At 38.1% G+C, this 17482-nt stretch overlaps 2 protein-coding genes across 2 annotated transcripts; both read left to right on the top strand.

Annotated features, from left to right (window-relative positions):
* The first annotated feature begins 1655 nt into the window (after nucleotides 1-1655).
* Nucleotides 1656-3694, top strand: LOC133730325 (uncharacterized). The gene is made up of 2 exons (XM_062157941.1): nucleotides 1656-2042; nucleotides 3532-3694. The coding sequence occupies exons 1-2, from the start codon at nucleotides 1831-1833 to the stop codon at nucleotides 3692-3694; spliced, it is 375 nt and encodes a 124-aa protein (XP_062013925.1). The 5' UTR covers nucleotides 1656-1830.
* Nucleotides 3695-3981: 287 nt separating this feature from the next.
* On the top strand, nucleotides 3982-4931 carry LOC133730292 (uncharacterized). The gene is made up of 2 exons (XM_062157914.1): nucleotides 3982-4089; nucleotides 4315-4931. The coding sequence occupies exons 1-2, from the start codon at nucleotides 4014-4016 to the stop codon at nucleotides 4824-4826; spliced, it is 588 nt and encodes a 195-aa protein (XP_062013898.1). The 5' UTR covers nucleotides 3982-4013; the 3' UTR covers nucleotides 4827-4931.
* The last annotated feature ends 12551 nt before the right edge of the window (nucleotides 4932-17482 follow it).

The raw sequence follows: 17482 nt of genomic DNA, 5'->3' as shown, positions 1-17482 counted from the left end.
GTTCATGTCTTACCATTTTACCAAATTATGAGGAGAGACAAAAAGAGTCTACTGTAGTACACCAAATAGATACATAACACAATTTATCGTTTCAAGGATACATTATTAAATACATTCAAACTTCGTTCCGCTTAATATTCTTAATAATATCATTACTGTTAGAGCTTGAGTTACGATAATTATCGAACCTTGGTTATCAATCTATTGTTATGATGTTTAGTGGTCTTAACACCTTTTCAATGTTTGAATCTAAGATAACTAGCTAGCTACTTGATGAAAGTAATACTAGAACTAGCATGGTGACATAAATACTAGATAATTCATATATTACTATTTCACCAAATTTTGTATATGTATAATGAAGAGAGAAATAAATAGTCTGCTGTAGTAACCAAATATATACATAACAATATATCAATATATCGTTGCAAAATTTTCTAGGATACATCAAGATATTAAATGCATTCAAACAACTACGTTCCTATGTATCTAAACCAGGGCAAGACTTTAGATAAGTTTTTGCATGCCACAGGAAACAACAAAGAACATAGTTGCACTCCTTTATGATAGTCATGAATATGTAAAGGGATGATAAATATCCAGAAAAACTAGTATTCACAAAGGAGAAAAGAAAAAAAAAAGTATACTCATATGTAAGAAGTAAAACAATCCACATACTCTTGTTAGAGTAGAAAGTAAACAAAATTACTCATAAAAAATATTTGATGATTTAGTCAAGAAAAAAGGTTAATAAAAGATTGTACATCTGGTACTTGTTTCAAGTTTTACTAAATTTCATTCAAGTGCGACTTATCTAAAAAAATTGTATGTGTGTACTCTAATCCAAATAAGAATTTCATTTTCCCCTTTACACTACTATAGGTGTCCAGTGCAATGATTTTGGTTTATTTACCATAATAAAATTATACCAACTGCGCCCCTAGACTCTTGGATTATAACCAGGGCCCCTGACCCACTCTACCAACCCAGCCCTTTGCCCTAGCATCTACTATAAAAGGGACCATGATAGCAAACCATATTCTCATCAGTTTGCTGCTCATTTCCAACTTATTTGGTTCCAAGCTTTGGTGAGGTTAGTTTATTCTTTTATTGATGAGTAACAAATAATGAATATATTGGTTCTGTTTTGCCTCTGCTTAATTTCAACTAATATAAATTTGGCTAGCTACTTTGTGCAATTCAAACATCTTCTCCATATTTATATTTTTCTTTATTTTAAAGAAGAAATAATTTTTTTTGCTCCAGCAGATTCTCTATATTTATCCTCATTTTAGGGATAGTGGTATTAGAGAATACAAAATTCTTTAAATTTACAACAATCTCTAAATTTTTAAGGAAGAATTATGGAGACTGTAAAATAGGGAATCTGTTGGAGTTGGAGCAGAATAATTATGGAGATATTGATTTTTGCTTCCCTATAATACGTATAGCACGTTTACTTAATTGGAATGGAAAATAATTATGAATCAGAGTCAAGTAGAATGAGAGAAAAAAGGAATCGGTATTGATTCCGGAGGATTGATTCCTAAACCCACCTCCCCCATTCGTAATCAAATTTCTGAGTATTCAAGAATCGATTCCTAATAAGGAGGCGGGACCTACATCCATTCTGATTCCCTCATGTATTAGTTTACGCAGGAATTCTTTATCCGGAATCATTCCGATTCCTTTATGTGTTAGTAAACGCAGGAATGTTTTTACCCCATAATCATTCACTCTCATTCCAAGTAAGTAAACGTGCCCATAAATTATAGAGAAACTATTGGAGTTGATTTTAGATCTTTTTGCTTATGCAGGTGTATTAACAAAATGGAGGGCTTTAAGGGTAGACCTCCCTTGCCGCCGCCACCATCACCATCCTCATCCTTATGGTGTCACAATGAAAACCAGGGGACTGGAAACCCAATAGATACAGCACTTGCTCAAATCCCAGAAACTCAGCAGCAAGTGCAGAATGTTGATCTTTTGGAGGTTTCGCGAGTTGAAGTACCAGACTCTGCTCATGATAAGAAACTCAAAAGGTTTGATTACGATACGTAGTATATGTCTGTTTCTTCTTTTTCCCATATTAACAAAATATTACCGTTGAAACATATGCTATTTTCACTAATAGTTTGTCCTCCTATGTACGTACGTGCTCCTTTCATTATTGCCTCCGCTTATAATGAAAGTTACTAATTAGGTATAAAACCTCAAAAAGTTTGATACACAGTATGAGTATGTTTTTTTCTTCTTTTTTTCCTATATTAACAAAACATTACCATCGAAGCATAATGCTATTTTCACTAATTGTTTGTCCTCCTATATAAGTACGTGCTTCTTTCGTTATTGCCTCCCTTTAAAATGAAAATACTAATTAGATATAAAACTCAAAAAGTTTGATTACTATATTACGTATGTAGACCTGTAAATTGATTGAATTTTGATCTGTATCCGCTTCGAATCCGTGGATATTGAACGGGTTTGAATTGAAAATTTGATCCGTTGATCCGTTAATGGTCGGATTCGTTAATCTGTTTATTTAACGAATCAAACAAGGATCCGATCTGTTAATTTTAAAGTCCATTTTTATAATAATTAAATATTATTTTATTAGCAATAAAATATTATTATCTAAAATATTAAATATTAAGAAATACTTATTAGTTTTAAATATAAAATAATAAATATACATATATTATAACAAAACTTTTGCAAAAACCTAAATGACGTAGTCTTCTGAATTAAGCTTCTAATATTGGCAATATGGGATAATTAAGGGTACTGTGAATATTGGGAATATGAAGTTAAAGCTTATTGATGTCTATGTTCTTTTGTTCTCTTATCCAAAAATATCAAAGAAGTATTGTTTTAGAAATTTAGTATTTTGGTTACCTTAGTTTATAGTTCTAAGGAATATTTTGGTTATGGAATTCAACTTTTGGCTTTTGGCGATTCTCTTCATTTTATTTTAATATTTTATTAATGTTTTATGAAATATCGTGATAAAAATTTAATAATATTATTTAAAAATTTAAAAATATTTGTTATTATAAATGGATCGAATTAGCGAATTAGGTATTCGTTAATCCGCTAGATACTAATTTAGATTGAGCTATCAGCGATCTGCTGGGTTATTAGTTCAGGTCGAGTTAAAAAAAATTATTAACAAATTCAGATGTAAGTCGATCCGCTCTAAATCTTGTCCATTTACAGGTCTAGTAGTATGATTTTTTTTTCCCTATATTTACAAATATTGCACTATAATGCTGTTTTCACTAATAGTTTATCTTCCTACGTATGCACGTGCTCCTTTCGTTATTGCCTACGTTTAAAATGAAAATGCCAAATAGGTATAAAACTATAATTTAAATTAAATGTTCATGGTCAATTTTTTACTAACATGCTGTATTTTTCAAGACTTGCATATAAAGAAGATGCATATTAATTTCGGTACGTATACACCTTCAAGACATGCATTTTCCTTACTGTTTTTACAACTTGTTGAGATGGATCTTTTGCTGTGTACAGGATTCTGGCTACCAGGGAGTATTCAAGGAGGTATCATATGAAACAACTCCAGCATATTGGGAAACTGGAAACAGAAAGCAAAGTGCTAGAGGTATTGCCTGTTATTACCGTTATTAATTTACTAGCCTCATACCCGTGCGATGCACGTGATATTAGAACGTAGAGGTTTTCGTCTCACCTACTTTCTTAATTTTATGGTTTTGGTGTTTTTTTATTTACCATAATAACCTTGTTAGATAGTTTTATTATGATTTTTTTTATTTTTCTTCTAAAGGATATGTATTGTGGGCATTTCAAAATTTGGTGAAGCCTTTGACACCAACGTTTGACTTCCTTGTTAGTAGTGAAGATAAACGGGTTTGGTTTTGTGTTTTAAAATGAGTTTATGTTCATATAATTTGAAACTAATTGTACATGATGATCATGTGCAGGCAGAAATAGTTCTCACGTCTCCAAGAATCCGATTCACACAACGGAAAAATATGTTGCTTCAAGCAGAAAATGATTCAATCAAGCAAAAGATTGCAACTTGTAGCGGAAAGCTTATGGTGCAACAAGGTATTCTCCCTCTATTCTAAGTTTCTAACAGGAAAAGGCAAGGCACTTGGAGCTTCTTTGGTACCGTTTCTTGTTTTTTTTTTTTTTTTTAATAATAATAATTAATTAATTAATTAATTTGGCTAACGAAGATATAAACTGTTCTAAACTTGGATACGAAACAACTCCTTCTTGCAAACTACTCAATATTTGTGTTAACATCGCTAATTTGAATGCACTGCACAGCTGAACATGAAAAGTTACAAAAGGAAGCAGATTCGCTCAAGCAGCTCTTTCAGGTTATGAAGTTGCAAGAAGCAGAGGCGGCTTTCAACCCTCTAGCCGGGCCTGGTTATATGGCTTTCAACTCTCCAGCCCTACTGGGTTGTCAGGCTTTTGGTCCTAACTCTGAAGCAAATTATCAACCCTTCAACCGTCTGGCAGGACTGAGTTCGGAAACTGTTGATTTTGGCCAGTTTTATGAAGCTGCTGCGGCTGATCAGTTCAATTTTGAACCGCCTGGGCTAGATGATCAGTTTAGCAGTGATCCTGTGGGGCTTAACCACCAGTTGGATGAACCAGTTGGCTTCTCTGAGTTCACTGATGAACTGGCAGTGGTCGTCAGGCCCCACATCTTGGCTAACAAAGGTGCTGACCAAGTCGGAGCTGGGGCTGATCAGTCCATTGAAGGCATGAACTTAGATAGTTCCGATAGTTCTCAGAAGGCAGCTGGATCTTCCTCCGACCCGTTTATGTGAGCCTCCGACAAGTTCTTGTGTTTGATGCTTAAATTTGGACGTTTTGTTGTTGTCATTGTTTTGATAAATTAAACTCTATTGTGGCTGGGGTGGATTTTATTTCTCCTGAAGCATGTTCTTGCTAATAATTAAACTCTCCTGAGTTTTGATTTTCTGAATCATGGTCTAAAACTCTCTTGATATATGTGTCTCATTGCCTTTGAATTTGAATCCGAACCCTAGACAGATGAATTATGTCCATTTAATCTGCTAGGTTAGACCGCGTGGCTCTATATTCTTTTTCTTTGGTATGATTGTGCCATGTGAATGTCGATCATCTAGGGATGGCAATGGGGCGGGTTGGGGATGGGGATGGTATTCCCCATCTCCAGGGTCATTTTCTACCCCCATCCCCGCCGCAATTCCCAATAAAAATGTATTGGGGATTCCCCGTCCCCATCCCCATTGGGGACTAAGCCTCCAAACCCGCCCCAAATCCCCAATAAGAATTTAATAAATAAAATAATTTTTTCTCATATTGCATTTTTTAAAATCAAAATCTACAACAAATAAATTTAAAATATGATTAAATTCATAAATCATAATTCAATGAGTGCAAAAGTCAAAACACCATTAAAGTAAAAGTGTAGTCATTAAAATAAAGTAGTAAATGTATATATTTGTGATTTAAATTATAAAAAATAAATTAATATATATATAAGTTAAATATATGTATATATTATTGGGGCGGGTTTGGGGATGGAGATCACAATATCATCCCCAATCTTAGATAGCGGGGATTGGGGATCCTCATCCCCATTCCCCATTTGTCCCCAAATTCTCCCCCCATTAGGGGCGGGTATCCAATGGAGCTCCGCCCCGCTGGGGATTTTTGCCATCATCATAAGTCTAATTTTTAGCTTTATAAGTCTATGATGCCATAACTTAAAATTAATAAAAAAAATAAGAAAATAAAAATCTTCCTCAAGAGTTATGACTATGATTTTATCCAAAACTATGGATTATAGCACATGATTTCTACCCAAAATTCTTATATCTCACCAAATTTTTTCTTCCTCAGGCTATAGTTTCCATTCACTTCTCAAACTAACATGCATAACTTAAAAATCACAACGCATTTTTTCTTTGAGAAGTCAGAAAACATTAAAATTCGCTTTGAGGTTTCAGTGTTCTGTCAATTGGAACACGTTTACAAATGATTAACTTATGATGCAGGTAGGGGTCATCATGGGCCGGGCTAGGGCCGGTCCTACCCTGAATTTTAGGGCTTAGGGCTTAGGGTCGGGCCGGGGCTTAAATATGCTAACCCTTACCCGCCCGAAAAGCCCGATCCGCTAGGGCCGACCTTCCGAATAGGGCCAAATAGGGCCGAAATGGGCCCAAAAAATGGCCTTATTTTGTTTAACAAATATATATATATATATATATATATATATATTTTCCTCAAAATGTGGCTCAATGATTATATAGATAATATAAGACTTATTGTTTTTTTTTATCATATTTAATACAAGACACACACACACACACACACACACACACACATATATATATATATATACAGAAATTAACTTATAACATTTATTAATTTAGTTAAGGTAATTCTATTCAATTAACTATTTCTCTAAATCTCCCAATATTAATTGTTGTGTAACAAATAAAATAAAAATTAAAGAAAACAAAGCCTATGTAATAGAAAATAATAAAAATAATATATAAATTTTAGGGTTGGGCCGGATAGGGCTTTTAGGGCCGGGCTTTAGGGTAGGGCCAGGTTTCATTTGCATGACCCTTACCCTACCCTATTTGAGAAAGGGTAGGGCCGGCCCGCATGCAAGGGCCGGGTCGGGCGGGCTTAGGGCCGAAGGGCTAAATGATGAGGCCTAGATGCAGGAGAATTTCAAGAAAAAATATTGTTAACAATGGTTATCATGTTTCGGCATATCATTGCATTTCACGAGTGCTCTCATGGCACATTCTATCGTGTCAAACCATGCAAAGGTCAATTTCTATTCAAATTGTTATGTTTCTTAATTTCAACATTGGTACAGCATAATCTTTAAAATATGTTCCAATTGATGGAATACTAAAATTTCTATCCGATTTTTTATAATACGTTTCAAAGTCGAAAAAAAAAAATTCATGAAAACATTCCATTCGATATTTTAGTGTTCCACAAGTTCAGGCATCTTCTAAGAGTGCCAAGCTCTATTAATGCTAAGCTCATGACACGTGTGAATTTCATAATGATACATGAAATTCAGAAGATGACTCCATGACACGCCTAAATATGTCAAACTATGTTCATTCCTATTTTTATTCAAATTCTTCCATGCTATGAAGTTACACCAACATTTTCAATTGCAGCACTTGGAAAAAAAAGCCGATTTTGTTCATAAGTTTCGTAATTTTCGAATTTTGGAACAAAATTATACTTCTGATGCCCAAAAAAAGTTTGATTTTGTTTAAGGAAATCTCTTTTATGTGTTTGGCCCAAACTCTAGGTTACTGGACCTAGTGGTAATATGGTTAAATTAGAAGGATCTAGATTCCTATTCAATGTACAATTACTTTCTTTGTACGATTGAGATTCTATGCATTGTAATCCTCTATATAAAGAGGCCCATATTATCAATGAGAATACACAGCAATTTCCTCTCAATTTCAGTTTCTCTACAACACGTTATCAGCACGAAGCCCTAACCCTGAAACAAATAGCCAAACCCTGATTCAAGAAGCTAAAAAACCTTGAATCCGAATACAAAACCTTGAAGCCTTTTCTGCCTCCACCTCACACCTTGAAGAACTCGATTCCAGGAATCCCGAACCGGCGGCAGAACACCAAGAACCGGCCGGAAACCTACCGAACCGGCCACCGGAAGCTCCATACAACTAGCAGCAAATATTCCACCGGTTCACCATCTTCCGGACCTCCAATTTCCACCAAATTTTGATAGCAGAAGCCCACTGATCTGAAGTTCCAGGAACCGGAAGAAAAAGTTCAAAAACCAGCCTAAAAATACATGAACCGGCCATCTGAGAATCTGCGTCTTGAACCGGCAGAAAAGAAGAAGAGAAGAAAAGAAAAAAAAAATAAGGGGAAAGGAAAAGAAACCCAAGACCAAGCCCAAGGCAGAGGCCCACTGACGCAAGGCCCACCGCCACGTCAGCTTCCAGGACCCACTGCCACGTCAGCATCAGACCACACTGCCACGTCAGCACCCAAGGACCCACTGCCGTGTCAGCACGGACCCCACTACCACGTCAGCAGTCAACAGTCAACGCCGGTCAACGACCTCCGGCCAGATTTTCAGCAACTTTTCCGGCGACTTTTCAGGCCATTTTCCGGCGACTTTTTCCGACCACTTTTCCAGTCAAATTTTCCAGCGACCTATTTCGAGGTATTTTTTACTAAACGTTCCCGTTTTTTTAGAGTTTTTAATTCAATTTCTTTTCTTTTTCAGGGACTTGCAACCTCCCTTCTTCTTCCCCCCTTTCTTCATCATAGGGGAGACCAAATTAAGCCGAACTGTGGGGGTTCGTGCTCACTCCAAGCTTAGAGCTTGTTAAGATCTCCAAACTTAGAGTTTGTAGAGAATTTATGATCGACCACTTACGTCATTATTTCGATCTAATCCAATATCTCTTGGAATCGAATTTCTTGGAAGCGACTACGCTCAGAAATTTTATTTGTTTTCGTGGTAGCCTTTTTCGCTCGGAAACTAACCCTAATTTCTTGTTCTCTTTCAGGATGAGTAACCTGAACATATTGGACTTTGCTCCATTGGGAACAACTGGCTCTGAATATCACAAGTGAGTTCGTGATATCCGCCAGCATCTCAAGGCCGATGGAATCTTGGATACGATTCTCGAGCCTAGCCAGGACGTGCTAACTGTTGAGCAAGCTCAAGCTTTGGAAGCAAATAGAGCAGCCTTAGAGGCAAATAAGGTGAAAGCCATCATCTTAATGACTCGTCATATGGATGATTCGCTCCAGTACAAGTGTATGAATGAAGAAGACCCCAGAAGGCTGTGGGTCTCACTCGAAGATAGATTTGGCAACGTCTGTGACTCCCTGCTTCCTGACCTAGAAGTGATATGGCATAGCCTCCGCTTCTGTGATTTCAAGTCAGTTCTTGACTACAACTCGGAAGCACTTCGCATTAAATCCTTAATGGAATTCTGTGGTAAAGAGATCACAAATGCAATGTTGATTGAGAAGACTCTCTCTACTTTCCCCTTCTCTGCATTGATGGTTGCTAAGAACTATCGAATCGATATTACTGCAAGACGAATCACAAGGTTTCATGAGCTCATTGGAGCTATGAATGTCGCTGAAAAGTATGACAACATCCTTGTGAAGAACTATAATTAGAGATCCGCGGAAATAGAGCATATTCCGAAATCCAATTATAGTCGCGCCCCTAAGAGAAGGCGCCAAGAGCGAAACCCTAATCTTAGGGATACTTCTGGATGTTCTGGTCCATATAATCGCTCTACTTGGGAAGGAAACCGCCAAAATAGGCGAACACGGAACCGAAGAGGTAAACGTGGAAAGAGAGAGGGAGGCAAGGCCTTTGGCCATGTTGGTGGCGCCACCAACACTAAGAACCATCTAAATGATGCTTTCAAAGCGCCTCAATCAATAGAGTTTGAGCAAAGAGATGTATGTTCTCAATGTGGAGTGTCTGATCATTGGGCACACATTTGTAAAGCTCGTGAAGAAATTGTCACCGCCTACAAAGCATATTGTGAAGCAAGAGAAGCTCACTATGTGGAACAAGAAGATCAAGAAGATGATCTAGAATGAAGGGTTGAAGACTACAAATCTGGCTGGGATCGATAGATCGCCAATTCTGTTTAAGTCTTTATTTTTCCAAGAGATGTAATAGGTGATTGCCATATACTTTGTAGTAAATGCCATTGGTTTAGTTTTTCTTCACATAGGCTCATCCAAAATGAGTGTGATGTCTAGGAAGGTTTTGAGATAAGTGGTACTTAAGCGAGCTTTGCTCCACCGACATCTCTCTACTCACTGGTCATATTTATTTTGGAGTTACCGAAAGAAGTCAAACGACTACCTTTGTTTTGCATTAGCTAGCATTTGGATTAGATTCTCCTAATGGTTAAGAGACAATGATGTACTCTGTTGGCTTATGAATAAAATTCCGAGTTCTTTTCATTATGACTCAATTTTGATTCTGAGCATATTACTTTGTGACTACGATGGCTGGGCCATCAATATTAATTCAAGGACATGGAATAGCCCAAGTTCTCATTGCCAAATGGCACCTTGATTACGTACTGTCACAGAAACTCTCTACGCTCTTAGAGCAAATTGCCCTATGAATAGCCAACGGATTCCATGCGAAAACGCATGTAGAGAACTGAGATGAGTTCCTTTGCAATACCTCTAACGATTGCAAACAAATGCGCATCTTAGAGAAGTTTATGTGTCTCTCTAGTGGACTCTATGTCACTATTCGAGCTATTAAATCCAATAAAGCTATGAGAGAAGATCTCTTGGATTTAGACACATATTGGCTTTGTCACGGCAGGATAGATCATCCTAGTCATGACATGATGATCCGTCTACTAAAGACTTCACACGGACATCCATCCTTTTGAGCAAAACGAAGCAAGAATCTAATGACGCCATAAAAAGCGCCAACCATGAGCATAACGCCATGGTTGGATTTAGACACATATTGGCTTTGTCACGGCAGGATAGATCATCCTAGTCATGACATGATGATCCGTCTACTAAAGACTTCACACGGACATCCATCCTTTTGAGCAAAACGAAGCAAGAATCTAATGACGCCATAAAAAGCGCCAACCATGAGCATAACGCCATGGTTGTTCCTCCTAGTGGCCATGACGCCATACATGCTAATTTCCATGGCTCCATCGCCATGATGGGAGATGTAGTCACACATTTTGCTTCTAATAGCGCTACAGACGCTCAGGCCCAACCAAAATCCTCATTGGTTGCTTCTAAGGCCCCTCGCTCATTTTGCAAAGCCTGTTCCTTCAAGAAATTAGGATTGAGACCGTCCTATGCAAATGATATACTCATTCTGTTCTTACATAGAATCAGTAGGGATTCTGTGGACTGTTTCAACCAACCTGCGGACGTTTAAATATTTCATGATGTTGGTTGACACGCAAATACGCTGGTCACGTGTTGTGCCATTGTCCACCTATAAATGCTGCTTATGCTCCACTCCTAGCACATATCATATGACAACGGGCTCACTCCCCAGATCATCCTATTCAGTCAATTGGATTTGACTATGCTAGAGAGTTTACATCGAAGACCTTCGATGGTTATTGCATTGGGACTGATGTTGGACATCATATTCCCATGTACACACCCAAATGGTCTTGCGAAAACGACTACAATGGTAGTCTGGACATTGGTAATGCGCACTAATCTCCTTATATTCGCTTGGGGTAATGCAATATCGCATGCAGCTATGCTAATTTGTCTACGACCCACCGCTACTCAATGTACCTCCGCGTTACAGCTAGTGACTAGGTATAAGTATCATACTTACGCATATTTGAGTGAGCCATTTATGTGCCAATTGCGCCGCCACAGTGCTCTATGATGGGTCCTTACAGACGAATGGGTAACTACGTTGGATTTAAGACTCCAACAATCGTCCGTCACTTAATGCCCTTGCAAGGCGATCTCATTACCGCTAGATTTGCGGGTTGTCACTTTGATGAGACAGTCTTCCCGTCGTTAGGGGGAGAAAAGAACACAGATGTTCAACAGGAACGACATGAATTGTCGTAGTCTGTCTCCACTATGTCTCATCTCGATCCCTATTAAAGTGACGAGATCACACAAATATGCTGCAAACATGCCTGCAAGGAAGGACGTCCCTAGGAGAGGACGTAGCGCCACCCTACACGGAGGTAGGCATGGCGCCAAGGCCAAAGAGAGTGGCACTTTGGCGTTACAGGCCATGGCCCCAGCTAGGATGCGTGGGAGGCCCGTGGGTTCGAAGGATACCTTGGCACAAACCAATCCTTGGATCATCGACACTCAAAATCCGTCTCATTAGTATCTTCCGGGTTATGGTTATCGTTGGGGGACGCCTCAACATCAGAACCTATTCCTGAGAATATAGAGCTCTATAAAACTTACACTAGTGTACATGAGACGTGGGATAGAAACTCCATCATAATGGATGATGTAGTTGCGCATTTCGTTGCGCATGAGTTTGTTGAGTCAGATGATATCGAACCACGCTCCGTTGATGAATGAATGCCAACGTAGAGAAATCTGGCCTAAATGGAAAGATGCGATCCAGGTTAAGTTGGATTCTCTAACGAAGAGGAAGGTTTTTGAGCCAGTGATGCCAACACCTCCTGACATAAAACCTATTGACTAATGGGTCTTCGTTAGAAAGCGTGATGAGAAAAAGAGATGGCAATCTCGCCTTATGGCGTAAGGCTTCTCACAAAACGCCCTGCAATCGACTACGATGAGACATATTCTCTCGTAATGGATGTCACTACACTTCACTACCTTGTCAGTTTGGTAGTTTTCAAATAACTGATCATGCAGCTTACTACGTATCTCTATGGGGATCTAGATACGGAATGTACATGAAGGTTCATGGTGAACTTCATTTACTCAAGTCAAGTGGCTCTAAACCACGGAGCGCGTTTTACAAAGAGGTTGAAACGCTCACTAAGAGTGACTACTTGATTGGGAAGGGATATGCCCACGCGTTTCCATAACAAGTTTCGGATTCTATCGCGGTTCATGTTGGACATGATCTTCATTAGAAGCCCTTAAAGAGTTAACAACTTCGGGATAGCATCAACTTCGGGATTTTCTACTCCTATCCTAAAGGCGTCAACAACTAATCTGTATGGCAATGTTCAGCAATTTGCAAGTCCTAGCCGTGAGCGTAGAACTTACAGTAACCCTAAGACTAATGATGGATATGGTTCTAGAGAGAGTGGAGAATGTGTCACGCCCCGAATTTTGAATAACAAATTCAAATCCGAAACATGAATTAATACAACTCACATAAATACAACCTGAATTTTTCTCTCAAAACAACCACACCTCACATCGCTCGATATTACATAAACCAAATCTCAAATTTGTTTATTACAGCACACTCTCACCAAATTATATTGTAAGGCTCAAATGAGCATAACTCACCTCACAATTACAATTGCTGTAAAACTAAAACAAATTCTCTAACCCGCACGATCACCGTCCTGATTCTCCTGACCTGTAGGATTACCCGCTACACAATTTGAATAGTGTACCGGGATTGCAACAACACAAACCCGGTAAGCTTTTGACAGCCCGTATGAGTAAACAAGGAATTGCACGATTTTAAAGTAACAATTCAATTTCAGTATCTCTTAGCATGATAATTGAAGTGCACAACGTCACTTCAAGCATCAATTAACACACGTCTCATCATGACTACTCAAAAACAAACAACTGTTTACTCAATATATACTCACAGGCTTATGATTAAATATATTAATCATCCCATACCGTATATTATACTCACGTCTCAACATGACTACGCAAAAACAAACAACTGTTTACTCAATATATACTCACAGGCTTATGATTTATTTATATAAATCATCCCATGCAGTATATTATACTTACAGGCTTATGATTAATTATATTAATCACCCCATTCAGTATATCATACTTACAGGCTTATGATTAAATATATTAATCACCCCATTCAGTACGTATATCATACTTACAGGCTTATGATTAAATATATTAATCACCCCATTCAGTATGATGGCAGACAGACTAGAGCTCTAACTGAATCGTAGAGTGTCACCTTGGCCAAGGTTCACCCTTACGAAAATATTTGCCTCAAATCACTCGACTCCTCATTTAACTCATCTCAACGACTCAACTATAGCACTTTACTCAATTACTCTTTATCACACTCAACTCAACCTATAAGATAAATTATATCTTCTAGAGAGTAATGCTCGAATTGTAAATCAATCGCATCAATTCCACACTTCACCAAATACCACACATCCAATATATATTCCACGTAAATATATATATATATACGTAGTCACCCACACAAGAATGACCACTAATACCAACTATAGTTCAAATGCATTTAAAAATCGATAAATTCATTTTTATACTTTAAATACATTTTACTTACCTATGGACCGTAGTCGATCAAGTCCATATAATTTAAAACAAATATTGATTTTCTTAAAACAGTTTTCACAAAATCACTATAGAATTCAATCACTGAATTTCGGTTCGTAAATGAACCATGTGCGATTTTACTCACCTCGATATTCCCGCTGCGTCTTCAATTCAACACAATACACACCGAAATCGCTCACCCAAGGGAGACCGTCAATCACCTAATCACACATGACCTTAACTTAGCCAATAACTCAAAAACATATTCAAACGACAATCCAACGGTCGGATCGAAATTAAATGATGATCCAACGGTCGGATCCTCACGGATCGCCCTTAGGATCACCCTCCAAAAATCATCACGAAAATCCAACGGTCAGATCTTCCTGAATCGTCCTTACTAACATCTTCACAAATTTATACGAAAATCCGACGGACGGATTCTCACGAATCGCCTCCCTAATCACTGTTTTGCATTTCTACGAAGATCCAACGGTCGGATCTTCGCCCATGACTACACAAAGCCACTGGGACAGTCATAAGATCATCATATCAAAACTACAAGTCCATCTGACGGTCCTAACTTCACAGATCACAAATCTAACGATCGAAATCGATCAAAACTTAAAAATTCATAACTTAATCATACGATATCCAAAAATTGCGTATAATATATCGAAATGATCGTATTGAAATATAGAATCTAAAAATGCACAGAAACTATATTTTTGACCCCCGTAGGTGGCCGGAAAAGGGCCGCCGGAGTTAGTGGCAGAGCCGCCGCCGACCACCGTCAATGGTGTCGGGGCCGGGCTGCTCTTCTTCCTCTCATCATACTTAACAACTTTCATAACTACCATGTAAGCTGAAAATGACCGGAAGTGGTCGAAATTACCTAACACAGTCAGGGTGGCCGGATTTTTTTCCAGAAACCGGTGAGAAACTGCAGAAACCGGTGAGCTCCAATTCGACGTACAAACTTCAATTTCAGGCTTCGATTCCTTCTGGAGAGTTGTTAAGAACATCAAGGCGAACTCACTGGTTCAAGAATCAATCAAAACGATGCACTGCAGCTCGAGATATACCTATCAAAAGCTTCGGTGGTGGTGGAAAATTTCCAGAATCCGGCGAGCTCCGACGAACGTAAAACCGGTCAACTCAAGTCCGGTCCTTCTTGGGTTTTGAACAGAAGGTTGAGGTGAATCCAATGAGACAAGAATCAAGAGAAATGGTAGCCTGTAGCTCAAGATATTGAGATTGAACCAAAACGAGCTCAAACAGAAACCGACTCCTCCGCCGCCGCTGCTGGCCGTCTTACGGTACGAGGCTGCTACTGGCAGCTGCGCAAGATCAAGGTGAAGGTATGGAGGTGGTCCGACGTCTTGAGGTGGCCTGAGGAGGGAGAGAGAGATCGAAGAATCCCTGCTCTGTTTTTGCTGGGTTCGGCCGTGAGAGAGAGAGAGAGTGAGATTTCTTCTGCTTTCTTTGTTGAATGATTTTCAATTATGCATAAACACGTAAGCAAATAAAGCACCGGTCTTGATTGATCCACTAATGCTTAAATCACGGAATACCATACCTTTAATCAAAGGTGTTTGTCACCAAATTACTTTGATTAAAATAACTAGGTTATTACAGAATGGTAGTGAAGTTATTACTGAAAAGGCCTTGGTTATGGGGAAGAGACATGTTGATAGATCCTGATTTTTGCATCCCTAAAGAAATTGGAATCTGCTCTCAAGGTTCGAAGCACCAAAGTGGAAAATGATTGGCAGTGAAGCCTCTATTGAGAGGACAGGAAAGAAGAAAAGATGACGTCCAGTTGGAGCTTTAAACAAGAATCCACCAACGATGTCTATGAAGGCAAGAACAAACCAAAGGAGGTTTTTGGTCCTTTGACTCTTTTCCGCCTTAATTATCCAATAGCTACTCCTTCATAACAGTGCTAAAAAGAAAGTGTGATTTGATTCTCAATAAAGTTGGTTCATGCTTGCATTGTTCTGAAGTTTTTATCATTTACAAAATGACTACAAAGTTGTACCACAATTAAGTACGCAGGTTCTTCTAGATGCCTAGGAGTTTTTATCTTGTAGACTCGATTGTTCTGGTTATGACGAGTGTGTCACGCCCCGATTTTTAAATATAATTAAAAATCAATATAATTTCAGAATTATAATTGCGTGATGGTTCAGTCATCAATACCAAATACCTGAAATTTTTTTTCCTTTTAAACCAAGTACATACGTATTAATGCCCTGAACCCACTATCGTAATACAGACTCGCTTCGCAGAGTCATATATTACACAAGTTTACAAATTAAATTGTCACGACAAAATAATAAGTAAATGCTCTTCAGAGCTTATTACATAGCGGGAGTCTTATCAATGGCAAAGTAACAAAATTGGTTTCCTATCGTAAAGCTGCAACTATCAAAACTCAGCTTCAGCCACGATTACTCTGACCTACAGGATTAACCCCTACACCATCGAATAGTGCACCGAGTTGCCATACAACAACCCGGTAAGCTTATGAAAGCTTGTATGAGTAACTCAAATACAAAAACTCAAACAACTCACACGAGAACAAGGAAACCCTTTCAACACAAGAAAAAGGAACTCGTACCATGATTCTGTAAAACAAAACAACATTCTTTTCCCAAAAGAAACAACACAAGTCACATCGTGACAAGATCATATAAAATGTTACCCAACACTCAATATATAAATAACAGGACCACCCCCGTCAATAAAACTCAAGGAAGCAACTCACGCAAGCAACACACACAATGAATCCTTCCAAACTCAACACCTTTTCCCAAAAGGACAAAACAACAAGTTACCCCGTGACAAAATCATATAAATTGTTGTCCCAACTCCCAACAATTAAAAATGGAAATCAAGTCCACCTTGGGCAATAAAAGAAAGAATCCCCGAAACTCCCTTTTAAAATACATACTCATGAGCATCAAGTAACTCCCAGCTATTCCCCATAAAATAAAATTGCAACAGATTAGAGCTCTAACTGATTGTTAGTCAAATAGCTACCCTCAAGTATAAGGGGTACAAATAATAGTATAGAGATTTAAGAAATGTTGTCGAACCCACGAGGATTGGATTCCTTTCACTAGCTAGGGTGTTAACGTAAGGAGAGCTAGAATATGCAAATGTATAATTATAAACCTAAATTCACAAGGAAATCTAGGCTCATGGTGAGTATGTGCATTGTGGTGGTAGTGAAATTGTTTGTTGGAAAGAGTGGTGAACCAAATTAAAATAAATGCTCAAATGTAAACTAAACTACTCTAAACTAAACTAGTAATATAATGGATGAAGTTAGGGGTTGGATTGTATACCACTAACCTCCCTTGCAAGTATTGAAGTTCAAATACAAGTGATGCTATTCTAAATTTCCAATTACCCTCTTTGCATCTGGATAAAACTACAAAGGTTTAAACTCCTTTAATGTTATCAATTC

Source organism: Rosa rugosa, chromosome 2 (genome assembly GCF_958449725.1).
Source record: "Rosa rugosa chromosome 2, drRosRugo1.1, whole genome shotgun sequence".
Lineage (NCBI taxonomy): Eukaryota > Viridiplantae > Streptophyta > Magnoliopsida > Rosales > Rosaceae > Rosa > Rosa rugosa.
This window is presented reverse-complemented; position numbering and strand designations above follow the sequence as displayed.

What these genes read in the sequence shown, in the direction of transcription:
- LOC133730325 (XM_062157941.1), top strand. Translation starts at nt 1,831, where the DNA reads ATGGAGGGCTTTAAGGGTAGACCTCCCTTGCCGCCGCCACCATCACCA. An exon ending in CATGATAAGAAACTCAAAAG is followed by an intron (nt 2,043 to 3,531) that starts GTTTGATTACGA and finishes TGCTGTGTACAG; the next exon opens with GATTCTGGCTACCAGGGAGT.
- LOC133730292 (XM_062157914.1), top strand. Translation starts at nt 4,014, where the DNA reads ATGTTGCTTCAAGCAGAAAATGATTCAATCAAGCAAAAGATTGCAACT. An exon ending in AAAGCTTATGGTGCAACAAG is followed by an intron (nt 4,090 to 4,314) that starts GTATTCTCCCTC and finishes TGCACTGCACAG; the next exon opens with CTGAACATGAAAAGTTACAA.